The sequence below is a fragment of the Tachyglossus aculeatus genome, chromosome 4 (assembly GCF_015852505.1).
Source record: "Tachyglossus aculeatus isolate mTacAcu1 chromosome 4, mTacAcu1.pri, whole genome shotgun sequence".
Lineage (NCBI taxonomy): Eukaryota > Metazoa > Chordata > Mammalia > Monotremata > Tachyglossidae > Tachyglossus > Tachyglossus aculeatus.
In genome coordinates, this window is record NC_052069.1 from 12,881,774 (window position 1) to 12,900,981 (window position 19,208).

Genomic DNA, 19,208 nt, shown 5'->3' on the forward strand with positions numbered 1-19,208 from the left:
TACTTTCCAAGCGCTTAGTACAGTGCTTTGCACACAGTAAGCGCCCAGTAAATACAATCGAGGTTTCCCAACCTGACAAAATGACTGCCGAGCACTAATGTCCTGCGTCGGGTGAAAGGTTCTGAATTTATGAGTTTCCGGGTTGGGAGGGGATGCTGGGCCATCAATTCCATAAAATCGACTGAGTGCTTAATCTGTGCAGAGGACTGTACTATCAATCAATCAATCCATCAATTGTATTTATTGAGCGCTTACTGTGTGCAGAGCACTGTACTAAGCGCTTGGGAAGTACAAGTTGGCAACATATAGAGACAGTCCCTACCCAGCAGTGGGCTCAGAGTCCCGTGGCTCAGTGGAAAGAGCACAGGATTTGGAGTCAGAGGTCATGGGTTCGAATCCCAGCTCCGCCACATGTCTGCTGTGTGACCTTGGGCAAGTCACTTAACTTCTCTGAGCCTCAGTTATCTCATCTGTAAAATGGGGATTAAGACTGTGAGCCCCACGTGGGACAACCTGATCGCTTTGCATCCCCCCAAGCGCTTAGAACAGTGCTTTGCACATAGTAAGCACTTAACAAATGCCAACATTATTATTATTATTATTATTATTATTATTATTATTAAAAGGGGGAGACAGAGAACAAAACCAAACATACTAACAAAATAAAATAAATAGAATAGATATGTACAAGCAAAATAAATAAATAGAGTAATAAATATGTACAAACATATTTACTGTACTAGGCACCTGGGAGAGTATAACAGCGTCAGAGGACTGTACTAGGCGCCTGGGAGAGTATAACAGCGTTAGTACACATGTGGAATGTTTGTATTTTCGGTCATCCAAATCCCCAAGAGCCATGCCATCATGAGCAGATTATTAAGACATCTTTTTCCTATAATCGTTCAGTCAGATGTATTTTATTGAGTGCCTTCTCAGTACTGATCGCTTGGGAGAGTAGACTGGAGATAGTAGACCTGATCCTTAAGTTGGGGAGGCAGATTGGGTTCTATTAGGCTGGTCACACACCCTTGATCTGTCGCTGGGGACTTTGTGGCCTGCATAATGGTCAAAGTTGTGCTTTTTCCCCTGCCCTCCTCTCCGAACCGTTTCAGCCACAGGCCTGCCTCTGGTTACTATCCAGTTCACAACACATCTTCACTTCGTTCTTCAGTGGGGTTAGGTCTTCAGTTCTAATTTAGTGGGGTTTAGTGGCTTTAATCACCTCAAGAACAAGATAGAAAACCTTGCCTGAGGGGTGTTGCTGCCCATCCTGATGTGTTTATCCTGGATTGAGCTTTGATTAAGTTAAATGCTGTCCTGTATAAAAGAGCTGTGGTTTATCCAGAGAAGCAGCGTGGCTCGGTGGAAAGAGCCCGGGCTTTGGAGTCAGAGGTCATGGGTTCAAAGCCTGGCTCCGCCAATTGTCAGCTGTGTGACTTTGGGCAAGTCACTTCATTTCTCAGGGCCTCAGTTACCTCATCTGTAAAATGGGGATTAAGGCTGTGAGCTCTCCGTGGGACAACCTGATCACCTTGTAACCTCCCCAGTGCTTAGAACAGTGCTTTGCACATAGTAAGTGCTTAATAAATGCCATTATTATTATTATTATTATTATTATTATTATTGTTATTAACCGAGCTGTCCTTGATTGGCAGAGGAATCTCTGCCTCTCAACTGCCTCTCTCTACTATCAATCAATCATATTTATTGAGCACTTACTGTGTGCAGAGCACTGTACTAAGCGCTTGGGAAGTACAAGTTGGCAACATATAGAGACGGTCCCTACCCAACAGTGGGCTCACAGAAGCCCTCGTAGTAATAAACTTGTCTCTGGGATACCCTTTTTAAACACCACATAGAGTTCATCAAGTGTTTCTTCCACAGTCTAGTGGATAGAGCATGGGCACAGGAGGCCTGAGATCTGGTCTTGGCCTCAGTTTCCTCATCTAAAATGCCCACTCTCCTTCCCTGTTCGATTGTGAGTCCTGTGGAGGAAAGGGGCTATGGCCAGTATGATTATCCTGTAGCTAGTCCAGCGCTTAGCATGATGCTTGGCAACCTAGAAGGTGCTTAAGGAAATGCCGTAATCAATCCACTTGTCATCATTCTGGAGAGATATGCTACAGGCAGTAAGAAGCCACTGTTAATATCTTGGGTGACAGTATTTTCTCATAACGGGCATCATGCCACTGACTGTAGCAGGCAGCAGAGTTCTCCAGTTTCTGTTCCTGGATTTTTAGCAGCCTCAGGTGAGCAATAAAGACATGTAGGGTTGTGCAATTAAAGTTTTCCTCCTTAATGCCAGCAGGTTCCAAACAAGGCATTTGGAAGGGATGTTGGGTTTACCTGGGATTCAGTACCTTCGGGAGTCCACGTCTCCTGAGGTAATAAAGAAAGGAGCAGCAGCAGTGAGAACAAAGGAAAAACAGCGCAGGCTTCTGGAAACAACAGTGATGATAGCTTGGTGTGTGTGTGTCTGTGTACGTTTGTGGTGTGGTGAGCCCACAACAAGTGACCTTTTGTGATCCCGTGAACAACAACAAGGAAGAGACTGGCGAAGGCAGTGATGGGCTTTGCTTGAGACAGGTGAGCACGGGCCTGGACCAGTCAATGAGTGCCGCACAGAGCCCCAGATGCCTGCCTAAGGCAGATGAAAGGCGGTTGCTTTGAATCGCGAGGAGGCACGCAAAGGGCATAGGCAGAGGAGAAGCAAGAGGGAAGCACGCCGAGAGCCGCAGAAGCAGCGGGAGCAGGCAACAACACCTGGAAGCCGAAAGAAGAAGCGGTGGCAGAACGGGCTCTGTTGACCAGCAGACTGGTATTGGACCCTTGGTGGAGTGGAGTGAGTGAATGAGTGTGTATGGGTCACTCCCTTGCACATTGGTAAAACTAAGTAAACTTTCTACAGTAACCTTAATACTAATAAGGTTACTCCCCTCTTTCCTCTCCTCCCCATCCCCCGCGCCTTACCTCCTTCCCCTCCCCACAACACCTGTATATATGTTTGTACATATTTATTACTCTATTTTATTTGTACGCATTCTATTTATTTTATTTTGTTAGTATGCTTTGTTTTGTTGTCTGTCTCCCCCTTCTAGACTGTGAGCCCACTGTTGGGTAGGGACCATCCCTTTATGTTGCCAACTTGTACTTCCCAAGTGCTTAGTCCAGTGCTCTGCGCACAGTAAGCGCTCAATAAATACGATTGAATGAATGAATAATAATGATAGCATTTATTAAGCGCTTACTATGTGCAAAGCACTGTTCTAAGCGCTGGGGAGGTTAACAAGGTGATCAGGTTGTCCCACAGGGGGACCACAGTCTTCATCCCCATTTTACAGATGAGGTCACTGAGGCCCAGAGAGGTGATGTGACTTGCCCAAAGTGGTGGAGCTGGGATTTTAACCCATAACCTTTGACTCCAAACCCTGGGCTCTTTCCACTGAGCCACAATATGTCACTGAGTGTCCCCTGGTCCAGAAAGGTCCTGGTTAGTATGAGCTGTGGGGGTTTTGGGGGGTGGGGGGTGGGGGTGGGGGCTTGAGAGAGAGAGTAAGTGTGTGTGTGTAGAGTGTGGAGGGAAGCGTGCATTGACCTTCTGAGCCAACGGGAAGCAGTGTGGCTAGTGGAAAGAGTACGGGCCTGGGAATCAGAGGATCTGGGTTCCGATCCTGCCCCACCATCTACCCGCTGCTACGTGACCTTGAGCGAGTCACTTAACTTTTGGGCCTCAGTTTCTTCATCTGTAAAATAGGGATTTAATACCTGTTTCCCCTCCTGCATAGACCACGAGCCCTTGTGGGGCCCGACTTTCTTGTACCTAGCCCAGTATTTAGTACAGGCCTTGGCACGTGGGAAGGGCCTAACGATTACTACTAATAATAATTATAGCATTTATTCAGCACTTACTATGTGCAAAGCACTGTTCTAAGCGCTGGGGAGGTTACAAGATGATCAGGCTGTCCCACGGGGGGCTCACAGTCTTCATCCCCATTTTACAGATGAGGTCACTGAGGCACAGAGAAGTTAAGTGACTTGCCCAAAGTCACACAGCTGGCAATTGGCAGAGCCGGGATTTGAACCTGTGACCTCTGACTCCAATGCCCAGGCTCTTTCCACTGAGCCACGCTGCTTCTCTCTTCTCTTCTCTTCTCTTCTCTTCTCTTCTCTTCTCTTCTCTTCTCTTCTCTTCTCTTCTCTTCTCTTCTCTTCTCTATTGTATTCTATTACCACAGTTACTATTAGGGGATGCCTTGTGGAAACACAATCTGGTGTTGTGAGGCACCTGGATTTATTTAGTCAAGCGGGAATTGTAGCAAAAGGTTGAAGTGGTTGAATGATATTTTCAAGCAGTTTTCCCGCCTGGCTTAGACGTTCAGGTTTCTGATAGGTCGTTCCAGTTTTTGGTGTTTGAAAATCTTCATAAGCGACAAAGCATTTTTGTAGCAAAACCCTTTCTTTATCATTATAGCACATGCAGTCGTTAGTTGACCACTCTCCTCTTTGTTCCTCTTTGTTTTCATTTCTCTTCCCCTTTCTAGTGTTGATTCAAGCCATCAAAGAATCTAAACTGCTTAAGCGTGTGGGATACAGAACCCGAAGTAACAGAAAATTACATACTCTTTGACTAAGAAGCTGCCCCTATGCCAACGAAAGGACATGTGGAAGGTGTAGCTTCGAGATCATCGTACCTCTTGAATTGGGACTTTGATATGCACGTTTTCCTGGAAATGCAGATTAAAAAAATGAAGGAGATGGTCCCTCCATTATACGCCCAGCAAGCGAATGACAGAAATGATTCCTCGACTACTTCGCCCAAACAGCCCAAGAGCGAAAAGGGAAAGCAGCCCAATGGGCAGGAAGCCCAGAGTCTCTGTTACCCAGGAAACGAAGCGGAGGGTGGCCAGGTGTCAGCCGTGACGTGCGTGAAGTGCAGAAGCGTCCATCAGATTCCGACGACCGACTTGAAAAAGCAAAACAAGCAAAGCCAAAGTGCCGACCAGAAGTTTTATGTCTGTAACCAGTGCAGTCTGCGTGTACCTCCACCCTTCCATTTTGTGTCCGATACCGCGGGTGCCATTGATGAAGGCAATTTGGAGAAAGGTGCCCCGAGGAAAAATGAAAATAAGTTTCAAGTGAGGAACTTCCAGCCGGGAAAATACTACTGTGATAAGTGTCGATTTTCCACCAAGGACCCCCTGCAGTATAAAAAGCATATGATTCAGCACGAAGAGATTCAGTTCATCTGTTCTCATTGTAACCATATCTCCTACACAAAGGGAGAATTCCAGAGGCATTTGGTACAGCACACGGGGACTTTTCCTTATCAGTGTGAATACTGCAGCTACGGGGCTATTAGAAACGATTACATCGTCAAGCATACGAGACGGGTACACGAGGTTAACCACAAGCGGCAATTAAAACCGATCGGCAGCCCGGCGCGGAAGAGAGCCAGCTGGCCTCTGGGAGGCAAAGGGATGCTCAGAGCTCAGAGCGGCCCGAAGGCAAACAAGCCGTTAGATCCACCGTCATCAGCGGGCCTGTCCCTCCGGGAGGGCCAAGTCGGCGCGGGGGATCGGGCCGACTCCAGGGAACCCGCCAAAGAGACGGCGTCCGCTCCCGAGAGGGCCGGCGTACTAGACTCCACCGGAGAAACACTGTTTGAGGATAGAAACGTGGAGGTGGAAGTTGTTTCTCCGGTCAAAGAGCCGGTCCTTCCGGGCATGCCGTTAACCGTGGTAGCTCCGGCCGAACTCGTAGTCCCGGCCAATTGTTTAGCACAGCTGTTGGACATTAAGACGGTCAACGGGACCCAACAACTCATTCTGAAGCTTATTCCTCTGAGAGAGAAGAGTCCCTTGAAGCCTGCCCGTGGTCCTGCCCCCGAAAGGCCAAACTTACCTTCACCTCAAGCATTCAGCGAACAGGAAAAGTCAGGCCCCGCTGCTCCGACCAAGCCACCGAGCCCTTCGGGGAGGGTCCGAGAACCAGCCGGCGGTGGGGACAAGAAACACGAGGGATCGGGAAGCCTCGGATCTTCCGATCCCTGTCCGTCAGGTTGCAGCTCGGCAAACACGCAGGGCCGAGGCGAGCCCTGCCCCGGCCGTGATCCCGGAGTGGCTTTGACGAGAGAGGCGATTTCAGAGCCAGGAAGGCCAGATGGTTTTCCCGTTTCCTTGAGGCCCCATGATGGGGGCAATGGCAACAGCCCTCCTAAACTCTCTAACGGGATAAAAGCAGAGAAAAGCACCCAGAGAAAAGCAGCTCTTCCCCTGGTTCCGTCTTCTGCTTCCCATCAGGAAGAAGGGAAGAGGGCCAAGGATCAGCCGACTCGGCCTGCGAATGAGGGCCCATCAACAGCCGCTGGTTCTCACCTGGGAGCGTCGCCATCCGGCCAGGGTGGCGCAGGATCCGGGACCGGGAACGACTTCCTCTTTAAAATCCCGCCTTCTCATCAGCAGTTGAATGAAAAAGTGGCCGGGGAACCTCTGGAAACTTTGGTCCCGGGGCAGTATTCCCACCTTAGCAAACTTGCTCTCGCCCCCAACGGCTCAACTCCGGTAGCCAGTGACATATCTCAAATGCTCGAGACTCCGCCCGGGGAGTCCTCGGAACTGGAGATTTCCGCTGGCCATCCGAACTCTCCCGAGGGCCCCGTCATCTCGTCGGTGTTTTCGCTCAGCACCGGAGAAGAAAACGTCCCCGAAGGCATAAAGTGGGGCGATCCCACTCATAAAAGCAAGTCCGCGACTCTTTTGTGCGAAAAGATTGCCCGGCTGATTTCCGCGAGCGAGTCGGCGGCCAGGCCTAACTTCTGCCTCCCGACCGCCAAGCAGCAGCAGCAGCAGTCGGTTTCCGCGGAACCTCCGAGGAGCCGGTTGCCCGAAGTTCACGACGTTCCAGGTCCGGGGACCGATTCCCCGTCCCCTCTGGAAATGCAGGACGGCAGCGGTGCTGACGAGCAGTTCGTACATGTGGCGGTGGGTCCACCCGATAACGACGGCGATGGAAAATTCAACTTCAGGGGAATGAAGAAGGCTCACATCGCTACCCCGGTGTTTATTCCCGAAGGAACGGTGCTGAGGGTCCTCAGCTGTGGTGAAAAGGCCCACGAAGTCGAGAGCAAGTCCCAGGAGTCCGTCAATCCCTATTGCAAGGAGACGCTGCTCCCGAGGCCCGTTCCGCTCAGTGCTTTGGAGAAGCCCGGCCCGGACTTCCCGTCTCTGCCGGGGGACGTTGAATCGCCGGACAGGCCCAGGAACCTGAGAACGTTTGTGAGGAGCAAGGCGGTGAGAGCGGCGGCTCCCCACAGCCCCACCAGCAGACAGACCCCCACCCTGCCGCATCCACCAAAGGGTAGCAACCCAAATAAGTCCAGCAGACCGGCGGCCAAAGGGTCCCTGACTCCCCGATACAAGTCAAAGCCGGGGAACCAATCGAAGAAGAAAGCCAAGGGCCAGCTTCTGGGCGAGCGTCCGCCCGTCGTGGTGGCCAGGCAGCTGCGCCTGGTGCCCGCTAAGGTGGGTCAGCTGATTAAGTGCCCCCGCCGCAACCAGCCGGTCATCGTGCTCAACCACCCGGACGTGGACTCTCTGGAAGTGATCAACGTGATGAAGATCATCAACAAGTACAAGGGCAACGTCCTCAAAGTGGTCCTGTCGGAGAGGACCAGCCACCAGCTGGGCATCAGGCGGAACCACAGACGGCTCACCTATCGGAACCTGGAGGCGGCCAGCCCGGTGAAAAAGCAGATCAAGCTAAAGATGAAATTGAAAAAAATCCACAAGAACAACTACCAGGTAGTGGATTCCTTACCTGAAGGGTCGTTGCAGTGTATGTTTAAGTGTTGGTTTTGCGGGAGGTTGTATGAAGATCAAGAAGAGTGGATGAGCCATGGACAGCGCCACTTGATAGAAGCCACCAGAGATTGGGATATGCTTTCTCTTCCTCTGGAAGATCCCAAGGGGTGAGCTGTCGTCGAAGCGAATAAACAAAAGATTGTACTTTGGCGTTCAAGGGGATTTTTTTCTTTTTTTGTAATGGAGCATGGGAATTTGTGGATGGGTTAAAAAAAAAAAAAGAGAGAAAAAAGGCCAGGGAGGGTTTTGAATGAAAGAAACTAATCATTTGCTCTTGGAAAGTAAAATTCACTTTTGGACAGGGGAACGAACCATCAGCACCTTTTCTCCTGGCAGGAATAAATAGAATGACGTAAAATGCCATATCCCCATGAATTTTTTAAAGGCCTACGGTCAGTCCGATTTACTAGTTCAGATATCTGGTGGAGAACCAACTAGAGCACCTTGGGTTATAAATTAATGGTAATGGATTTGCAACCTCCCCTCTCGATAGCAGAGTGACCGTTGGCCTTCAGTGATCTCTCCCCATTCGGTTTGCCCCGATCCTTGGATCGTTCATGCAAAAGTTGATAGAATACCCTGCCAGATATGATTTTGGGGGAAAGGGAGAAGCTTTTCTTCTCAAGTGCCTCGTTTACTTTTTAGTGCCTGGTCTCATGGTTCTTAGATACTCTTGATTTTAGCAAGTGCAGAGCCTTGGATCTGTGAGTGGTAGTAGTAGCAACAGCGTTTATTGAGCGCCCACTTGGTGTGGTGCCGTGTACTAGGCGCCTGTGAAGTACATAATAACAAAGCTCCGTATCCTCAGGGAGCTTCCATTCTTAATAGGGGAGAGTGTGAACTACTAATGTGAAAGCAATGCTAAATCGGTTTGGTTTTGGAGGGGGGAGGTGAGGAGGAAGGATTATGAAGGACCTTTCAGTTCCATCTTTTTTTTTTATAGGAGATGCACCACTTGAATGAGGAATCCTGAATTCTAAAAGCTGCATTTGTTAATGTTTGGAATTTAGAATGGAAAATGTTCAGCCTGTACCTTGGCCCTCTGGTACAAACACCATTTTTAATGGATTATTTTACAGTTTCTCATGTGAACAAGCGTGACCTGGAGTTTTTCCATCTTAAGTTTACTGGTAAAGTAATAACTTTTGGGTGTGCACCTATGCGATTATACATATACATACAGAATTATTTTTAAGGCACTACTTGTAAAGAAAGTACTGGGCGTCGCTGATTTTTAAGGGCGACCCCTTTTATAAGGAAATCGGGTCAGAACTATTTAAGTACGTTTTCTACTGTAGAGATTACATGCCATATTTAATTCTAGAAGTGCATTTTTGATGATGTGTTTGTTAACCCCAGTTTTAAGAACAATGAAAGCACAATTTGCTGTGGTTGGGATTTGCCATAGAAGGACAAAAACGTCTAGAAATAGTTGCACCACATTTCATCGTGCGGTATTTCAACAGTTGATGTGCGCAGTATTTTTCAGTTGAAGCTCCGAGGAGTAGGATTTTGGAATCGCCTGTCATGTCCCACTGAGGCAAAGAGTTGCAAATCTTAAATGTGTTCAGAGTAAGTATACACCGTCCCTGGGTACCATTTTAAGCTATGACTACTGAGTTATTGAGAGAGGTTGTTTAGTCACTGGGGTTGAGTCGTGCACGCTCCAGATTTTTGGTCCGTGCCTGGGCCTGAGAGGAGAGCAAACCGATTTTTTTCTTATTTTCTTTTCTTTTTTGGGGGGGGAGGGTGGGGGGGGGTTATACCAGGATGATGGGGCAAAAATATTTAAAGGATCAAGGTGTCCTTAACTGGCCGGATGATTCTATGCATACACAACACCCATTGCGATTCCTGTGTTGGAGACAGTGGCAGCTACTGAGAATGTAATTGTGTCGATTGAAACGTGCTTCTTTTAGCTTGGCTCTGTTGCCCGCTTAAGGAGAAAGAGTGGAACAGTTAAATACACACTTACCCTCCCCTGTTCTATTATTGCCGAAGCCCTTCAGACACAAGGAGAAGGGGAAAGGTGGAGGCTCGCTCATCCCATCTGAACTCCACAGTCTTGGGCTATGTACTATATTCCCTTCCGATCCCATAGCTTTGATTCCAGCGGTTTCCAGGCTCTGTGGCGGGGTTCAAGTGAGAGCAGCGTAACTTGGAAAGGACAGTGAATGCTTTCGCTCTTGAATCCAATTAAAGTGCTGTTTCACTGCATCATGTAGATATTTCTTGTTGACTAGATTTAGCAAGGAAACGTGGATGTGTATTCCAATCTTAGAAATAGTTTATAGTTGGATCAGCCATTCCAGTTTGAAGTGTCTGGAGACTCCCTTAGGGAATGTCCATGACTGTTTTCTTACGTTGATTCCATGGTGTGCTGCCACGGTCTGCCATGGTTTCCTGTATTTGGGAATATTTATAAACACAAAATAGAGAAGTATCAAGTACGCAGAATCTTCCCCTCCCTGGCCCTTTTTATATTTCCCATCCCAGTTTACAGGGTTCAGTGAAATACATTTTTCAGGTAGGGCTCATTGTGCATTCAAACTAATTCCTTGAAATGGGACTAGAAAATTATTTTTGCCGAATTGTATTTAAGTTAAATTCACTTTTGGAACAGTCCATGTAGATGCTCTGTAAAGTGATGACCATTCATTAATTATAGTGTCTTAGATGAGTGTTGATTTGAAAATAATTGTACTAACACTAAACAACCTCGATTTGCGAAGAACATTAAAGGGAATAGAAAAAGAGGTATGTTATTCATGCTTTAAACAGTACACTCAAGTATTTATATAGTTCAGTACTCTGCTTAGAATAAACTAAAACTTGTTTTTAAGAACTATGTTAACATTTTGTGTCTGCCATTATAATTTCAGAATAAACATTTGTACATAATCTTGGAAGTGTCAAATCTTTAAATTGTAAATTTTGTTAAATAAAACACTTGCATCTCCTTTCTCTTTCTGTTTTCAATTTGTAAAGCGGACCCCATTTTAAAGTCACCTTTATCGAACACCCACTTGGCGCAGCGCACAGTATTGGGTGCTTGGGTAGTACAGAGTACAGAAGTGACACGATCCCTTTCCTGTGTGGGACTCGCAGTCTCTATCCCCATTTTACAGATGAGGTAATTGAGACACAGAGCAGTGAAGCGCCTCGCCCAAGGTCACAGCAGACAAGTAGCGGAGCCGGGATTAGAACCATGCTCTATCCACCGGGCCATGCTGCTTCTCGGTAGTAGTAATTGTAGTACTTGAAAAGCTCTTAGTAGGTACCAAGCCCTGGAGTAGATGTGAGATAACAATGCTCTGCACAGAGTAAGTGCTCAATAAATAAATTATTTTTATTTAAATAAATAAATAAATAAATAAATAAATAAATAAATACGATTGAATGAATGAATAATTAGGTCTGCCCCCAATCCCTTTCCCTTATGGGGCTCCCAATCTAAGGAGGCAGGAGAGCAGGTTTTGTATTCCCATTTTACACTGGAGTCTGAAGCAGAGAGATCAACTGATCAGTGGTATTTATTGAGCACCTATTGTGTGCAGAGCACACTAAGTCTTGAAAAAGTACAATACACAGAGTCGGGAGACAGGTTCCCTGTCCACAAGAGCTTACACTCTACAGGGGGAGACCAACGTTAAAATGAATTAGAGATCTGTACGTAAGTACTGTTGGGCTGAAGGTTGGATCAAGAGAAGCAGCGTGGCTCAGTGGAAAGAGCCCGGGCTTTGGAGTCAGAGGTCATGGGTTCAAATCCCAGCTCTGCCAACTGTCAGCTGTGTGACTTTGGACAAGTCACTTCACTTCTCTGGGCCTCAGTTCCCTCATCTGTAAAATGGGGATTAAGACTGTGAGCCCCCCATGGGACAACCAGATCACTTTGTCACCTTCCCAGCGCTTAGAACAGTGCTTTGCACATAGTAAGCACTTAATAAATGTCACTATTATTATTATTATTAAACGGTACAGGTTCAAGTACATAGGTGACACAGAAGAGAGAGGAGGAAGGGGCACATCCGCCAAGCTAACTCTCTTCCTCCCTTTGAAGCCCTACTGAGAGCTCACCTCCTCCAGGAGGCCTTCCCAGACTGAGCCCCCTCCTTCCTTTCCCCCTCCTCCCCATCCCCATCCCCCCACCTTACCTCTTTCCCCTCTCCACAGCACCTGTATATATATTTGTACATATTTATTACTCTATTTTACTTGTACATATTTACTATTCTTATTTATTTTTTGTTAATATGTTTTGTTTTGTTGTCTGTCTCCCCCTTCTAGACTGTGAGCCCGCTGTTGGGTAAGGACCGTCTCTAAATGTTGCCAACTTGAACTCCCCAAGCGCTTAGTACAGTGCTCTGCACACAGTAAGCGCTCAATAAATACGATTGAATGAATGAATGAAAGAGGGCTTAGTCTCTTGGAGAAGATACAATTTTAATGAGGCTTTGAAGGAGTGGGGAGAGTGGTTGGTGGTTTGTAGGATATGAAGGGGAAGGGAATTCCAGGCCAGAGGGAGGTTGTAAGCCAGGGGTCGGTGACAAGATAGAAGAGATGGAGGTACCGTGAGTATTGTTGGCCCTGTAACTTGACTGGTCAAAATAAGTTGAGTGCTGAGTGGGTATAAATATTATCATTATTATCATTATGGTATTTGTTAAGTGCTTACTAAGTGCAAAGCACTGTTCTAAGCGCTGGACTATTTCTCTGACCAGTGTCTTCCATTTAAGGAACACTAGGTTTGATTAGCTAGGGATTGCCCTACTCAAATCTGGCAGCTGATGGGGAGAAAAAATAAGTGAAAACATGACACTCGTTTCTTATTGACCCAAACAGTACCGGCTTGATGTTCGCATATCTTTGTCTCAGTTCAACCCAGTAGGAGGGAAACCAAAGTTGGCTTATGCAGACAAAGAGTCAAGGTTTAGGAGTTTAGGTGAGTAGGCCAGTCTTGGGATTGTGTAAAAACCATCCTACAGTGGAAACACAGTTGTCTGGGCCTTGCATTAGTCCCTTTCATTTCAGAATGTCCCGTCTGAGCTGTTCTGCCTCTAGGCCCACTCATTTACCCCAAAACTATCATGTTTCAGGGAACGAGAATATATCCGGAGGAGTGGTAGGATAACAAGGGGTAGAATGCGATGGACTTTTAGGCCTGGACTCCGTTTTTTCTGGCCAAGCTGCTGCTTTCTCAAAGTGAGCACATCATGTATCCTCTTCCAAACCTCTTTATTCATCCTGTCCAGGTGTCTGCCTTCTTAGGGAGCTTGGCATGTCAAGGTCTCAAGACAGGATGGGGCTATCCTTCCCTCAGTAGGTCACGACCCTGGCTAGCTTGTCAGTGGTATTTGCCCACCTGACCTCTATAATGCAATTAAAATGGATTACCCCATTAGAAGCTCTTCGTGGGTAGGGAATCTGTTTATTGTTGTATTGTACTCTTCCAAGCACTCAGTACAGTGCTGTTAACACAGTAAGCGCTCAATAAATATGAATGAATGAAATTACTGTCTGTCTTAGTGTATATATCACGTATCGAACATCGCCCAGGTCAGAGATTTGTCCGAGGACACCGAGATCTCTTTGCCGAGTAACCTCAGCCTGTGTGGACCATCGAACATCGCCTGGGTCAGGGCAGTACCCGAGGATGCAAAGATCGCTCCAGATCAGTAAGATCTCGCCACCAAGAGGCCCCGAACTGGAGCAGACCATCGACCATTGCCTGAGACAGAGGCCTGCCCACGAACACTGAGATCTCTCCGCTGAGTGGCCACAGCTGATACAATCTAACATCGCCAGGATAGAGACCTTCCCGAAGATCTCTCCACTGAGAGACAACAGTTGTGCAGGGCGCTGCTGGTGGAAATCTAGATTCCAGGCCAACCTTGTTCACCTCACTTCAGTTTACTCTTGCGTACTTTAACTCTGCCCTCTCCTCTCTCTGGCAAAATTATTTCTCCATCTTTATTGATACCCACACCCATTGCCTTCTCCATTTGTTCCAGGTGTTTAACTCCCTCTTCAAACCCCACGTTTTCCGGGCTCCCCCATCTCCTGCCCCTAGTGACCTGGCAACCTACTTTAGTGAAAAAACTGAAACTCGCAGGCCTGTTCTTAAAATCTCCCCTGCTCCTCTCTGGTCTCTCCGATCTCCTGGCCCTAACTCAATTCTACCATCTATCCATCAGTACCTCAAGAGGAAGTTTTGTGCCTTATTTCAAAATCCAGCTCTCCAAATCGGATCCCATCCCTTTGCACCTTATCAAAGCACTGCCCTCTCCCTTCTTCCCTCCCTGACTGCTATCTTCAGCTGTTTGCTCTCCAGTGGCTTCTTCCCCACTCTCAAGCCTGCCCATGTCCCTCCTATCCTAAAAAAACCCTTCCCTGGGCCCCACAGTTCCCTCCAGCTATCGCCCCATCTCCCTTCTACCATTCCTCTTCAAACTCCTTGAGCGAGACATCTATACCCATTATCCCAAATTCCTCTCCTCCAATTCTCTCCTTGACCCCCCTCCAATCTAATAATAATAATAATAATAACGGTATTTAAGTGCTTACTATATGTGAAGCACTGTTCTAAGCGCTGGGGGGATACAAGGTGATCAGGTTGTCCCACGTGGAGCTCACAGTCTTAATCCCCATTTTACAGATGAGGGAACTGATCTTGGGAAGTACAAATTGGCAACATATAGAGACGGACTCTGCCCAACAACGGGCTCACAGTCTAGAAGGGGGAGACAGGCAACAAAACAAAACAAGTAGATAGGTGTCAATCGATCAATCGTATTGAGTATTTATTTATTGCTTGCCAAATCCAACGGCTCCTACTCTGTCCTAATCCTCCTCGACCTCTCAGCTGCCTTTGACACTGTGGACCACCCCCTTCTTCTCAACACGCTATCTGACCTTGGCTTCACAGACTCCGTCCTCTCCTGGTTCTCTTCTTACCTCTCCGGTCATTCTTTCTCAGTCTCTTTTGCAGGCTCCTCCTCCCCCTCCCATTCTCTCACTGTGGGGGTTCCCCAAGGTTTAGTGCTTGGTCCCCTTCGGTTCTAGATCTACACGCACTCCCTTGGTGACCTCATTCGCTCCCACGGCTTCAACTATCATCTCTATGCTGATGACACCCAGATCTCCATCTCTGGCCCTGCTCTCTCCCCCTCTCTCCAGGCTCGCATCTCCTCCTGCCTTCAGGACATCTCCATTTGGATGTCTGCCCGCCACCTAAAGCTCAACATGTTGAAGACTGAACTCCTTGTCTTCCCTCCCAAACCTTGCCCTCTCCCTGACTTTCCCATCTCTGTTGATGGCACTACCATCCTTCCCGTCTCACAAGCCCGCAACCTTGGTGTCATCCTCGACTCCGCTCTCTCATTCACCCCCACATCCAAGCCGTGACCAAAACCTGCCGGTCTCAGCTCCACAACATTGCCAAGATCCGCCCTTTCCTCTCCATCCCAACCGCTACCCTGCTCATTCAAGCTCTCATCCTATCCCGTCTGGACTACTGCATCAGCCTTCTCTCTGATCTCCCATCCTCGTGTCTCTCTCCACTTCAATCCATACTTCATGCTGCTGCCCGGATTATCTTTGTCCAGAAACGCTCTGGGTATATTACTCCCCTCCTCAAAAATCTCCAGTGGCTACCAATCAATCTGCGCATCAGGCAGAAACTCCTCACCCTCGGCTTCAAGGCTCTCCATCCATCACCTCGCCCCCTCCTACCTCACCTCCCTTCTCTCCTTCTCCAGCCCAGTCCGCACCCTCCGCTCCTCTACCGCTGATCTCCTCACTGTGCCTCGCTCTCGCCTGTCCCGCCATCGACCCCCGGCCCACGTCATCCCCCGGGCCTGGAATGCCCTCCCTCTGCCCATCCGCCAAGCTAGCTCTCTTCCTCCCTTCAAGGCTCTGCTGAGAGCTCACCTCCTCCAGGAGGCCTTCCCAGACTGAGCCCCTTCCTTCCTCTCCCCCTCGTCCCCCTCTCCATCCCCCCATCTTACCTCCTTCCCTTCCCCACTGCACCTGTATATATGTATATATGCTTGTACATATTTATTACTCTATTTATTTATTTTATTTGTACATATCTATTCTATTTATTTTATTTTGTTAGTATGTTTGGTTTTGTTCTCTGTCTCCCCCTTTTAGACTGTGAGCCCACTGTTGGGTAGGGACTGTCTCTATATGTTGCCAATTTGTACTTCCCAAGCGCTTAGTACAGTGCTCTGCACATAGTAAGCGCTCAAATACAATTGATTGATTGATTGAGTGCTTACTGTGTGCAGAGCACTGTACTAAGCGCTTGGGAAGTACAAGTTGGCAACATATACAGACAGTCCCTACCCAGTAGTGGGCTCACAGTCAATACCATCAGAGTAAATAGAATTATAGCTATTTAGAGTATAGCTAGGTTCAAATAGCACTTTCAGCTAGCCCTCAAGGGCAGGTGGCAAATTGGTACAGCTGTGTTTAATTGGCTTCCAAATCACTCAGTGTAGGGTTTGGGCTCAATCTCAACTAGTCTGGGAAGCAGGCCAAAAAGAAAGCAACATCTGGACAGGGATGGAAAACTGTCGTCTTTTGTGAACTGTTGTTTCGATTTGGTTTCAAGGTTTCCTAATATCAGAGCTGGAACAACTAGCATTAGAATAATAATGATTATTATGGCATTCTTACAGTGCTTGCTAAGTGATAAGCACTAGGGTAGGTAATGCAAGATTATGAAATCTGACAGCCTCTGGGCCCTGTGGGGACTCACCACTCGTCCCCATTTTACAGCTGAGGAAACTGAGAGAGGTAATGTGACCACCAGGCTAGAGATGGAGCCAGAACCCCAGGTTCTGATCTCCCAGGCTTCAGGTAATAATAATATTAATAATAATTATGGTACTAGTTAAGCGCTTACTATGTGCCAAGCACTGTTCTAAGCACTGGGATAGATACAAGTTAATCAGGTTGGACACAGTCCCTTTCCCACATGGGGCTCACAGTCTTAATTCCCTTTTCTCAGGTGAGGGAACTGAGGCCCAGAGAATAATAATAATAATAAATAATAATAATAATTCTGGTTTTGTTAAGTGTTTACTCTGTGCCAAGCACTGCACTAAGTGTTGGGGTGGACAGAAATCAGGTTGGACACAGTCCCTGTTCTATGTGGGGTTCAGAGACTCAATCCCCATTTGACATATGAGGTAACTAAAGCCCAGAGATGTTAAGTGATTTGCCCAAGGTCACACAGCAGACATATGGCAGAGCTGGCATTAGAACCCCTGACCTTCTGTCCACTAAGCCACACTGCTTCTCAGTTCTTTCCCTAGAACTTGGGGCCTCCAATAATAATAATAATAATAATTGTGGTATTTGTTAAGTGCTTATTATGTGTCATATGCCGTATGTAGCACTCAAAAATCTCCAGTGGCTACCAATTAATCTGCGCATCAGGCAGAAACTCCTCACCCTGGGCTTCAAGCCTGTCCATCACCTCACCCCCTCCTACCTCATCTCCCTTTTCTCCTTCTCCAGCCCAGCCCGCACCCTCCGCTCCTCCGCCGCTAATCTCCTCACCGTACCTCGTTCTCGCTTGTCCCGCCATCGACCCCCAGCCCACGTCATCCCCCGGGCCTGGAATGCCCTCCCTCTGCCCATCCGCCAAACTAGCTCTCTTCCTCCCTTCAAGGCCCTACTGAGTGCTCACCTCCTCCAGGAGGCCTTCCCAGACTGAGCCCCTTCCTTCCTCTCCCCCTCGTCCCCCTCTCCATCCCCCCCATCTTACCTCCTTCCCTTCCCCACAGCACCTGTATATATGTATATATGTTTGTACATATTTATTACTCTATTCACTTATGTATTTATTTTACTTGTACATATCCATTCTATTTACTTAATTTTGTTAGTATGTTTGGTTTTGTTCTGTGTCTCCCACTTTTAGACTGTGAGCCCACTGTTGGGTAGGGACTGTAAATGTTGCCAATTTGTACTTCCCAAGCGCTTAGTACAGTGCTCTGCACATAGTAAGCGCTCAATAAATACGATTGATGATGATGATGGGTTAGATACAAGATAATCAGGTCCCACAGTCTAAGCAGGAGGGAGAACAGATATTAAATCCCCATTTTGCAGATGAGGGAATTGAAGCACAGAGAAGTGAAATGACTTATTCAAGGTCTCACAGCAGGTGCGTGGCAGAGCCAGGATTAGAACCCAGGTCCTTTGCCTTCCATGCTCTTTCCACTAGACCTCACAGCTTCCCTAAGAGTAGCCTACAATATGAAGACCATCCCATTTGCTCCAGTGTGGCCAAAGTGTTTTATGATCCTTTATGCCCCCTCCTACCTACCACTAGCTACCTAGCTACTCTCCTACATGCCACTTAACTTCTCTGTGCCTCAGTTCCCTCATCTGTAAAATGAGAATTAAGACTGTGAGCCCCAAGTGGGACAACCTGATTACCTTGTATCTACCCCAGGGCTTAGAACAGTGCTTGGCACATAGTAAGCGCTTAACAAGTACCACAATTAATTAGTTACTCTTCTACTACAACCCAGCCTGTATTGCTCCTCTATTGCTGACCTTCTCACCGTACCTCACTCTTAGCACATTGTCGACCTCTCGCCCACATCCTACCTCTGGCCTGGAATGCCCTCCCTCCTCATATAGTAATAATAATAATAATGGCATTTATTTAAGCACTTATTATGTGCAAAGCACTGTTCTAAGTGCTGGGGAGGTTACAAGGTGATCAGGTTGTTCCATGGGGGGCTCACAGTCTTAATCCCCATTTTACAGATGAGGTGACTGAGGCACAGAGAAGTTAAGTGGCTTGCCCAAAGTCACACAGCTGACAATTGGTGGAGCTGGGATTTGAACCCATGACCTCTGACTCCAAATCCTGTGCTCTTTCCACTGAGCCACGCTGTATCCGATAGACAATGACTCTCCCCTCCTTCAAAGCCCATCTCCTCCAAGAAGCCATGCCTGACTAAGTCTTCTTTTTCTTCAACTTCCTTCTGCGTTGCCCTGACTTGCCCCTTTTATTCATGGCCCATCCCTGCCCCACAGCACTTATGCCCCTATCTGTAATTTATTTATAGTATTCATTCAATCATATTTATTGAGTGCTTACTGTGTGCAGAGCACTGTACTAAGCACTTGGGAAGTACAAGTTGGCAACATATAGAGACGGTCACTACCCAACAGCGGGCTCACAGTCTAGAAGGGGGAGACAGACAACAGAACAAAACATATTAACAAAATAAAATGAATAGAATAAATATGTACAAATAAAATAAATAAATTAATAGGGTAATAAATACATACAAACATATATACATAGTGACTAGC

At 47.3% G+C, this 19,208-nt stretch overlaps 1 protein-coding gene across 4 annotated transcripts in view; it reads left to right on the forward strand.

Moving 5' to 3' along the window:
* The window catches only part of ZNF518B (zinc finger protein 518B), a 31,597-nt gene extending 22,005 nt beyond the window's left edge, over positions 1-9,592 (forward strand). For 2 of the 4 annotated variants that reach the window (XM_038745598.1, XM_038745599.1), the window contains 2 exons: positions 4,545-7,969; positions 8,806-9,592. In XM_038745598.1, coding sequence (XP_038601526.1) covers positions 4,647-7,969; positions 8,806-8,821 — 3,339 coding nt within the window. In that variant the 5' untranslated portion in view covers positions 4,545-4,646 and the 3' untranslated portion in view covers positions 8,822-9,592. Of the gene's footprint in view, positions 1-4,544 lie in introns of all 4 variants that reach the window. The other 2 variants (XM_038745601.1, XM_038745600.1) reach the window with 2 other exon arrangements.
* Positions 9,593-19,208: the final 9,616 nt, after the last annotated feature.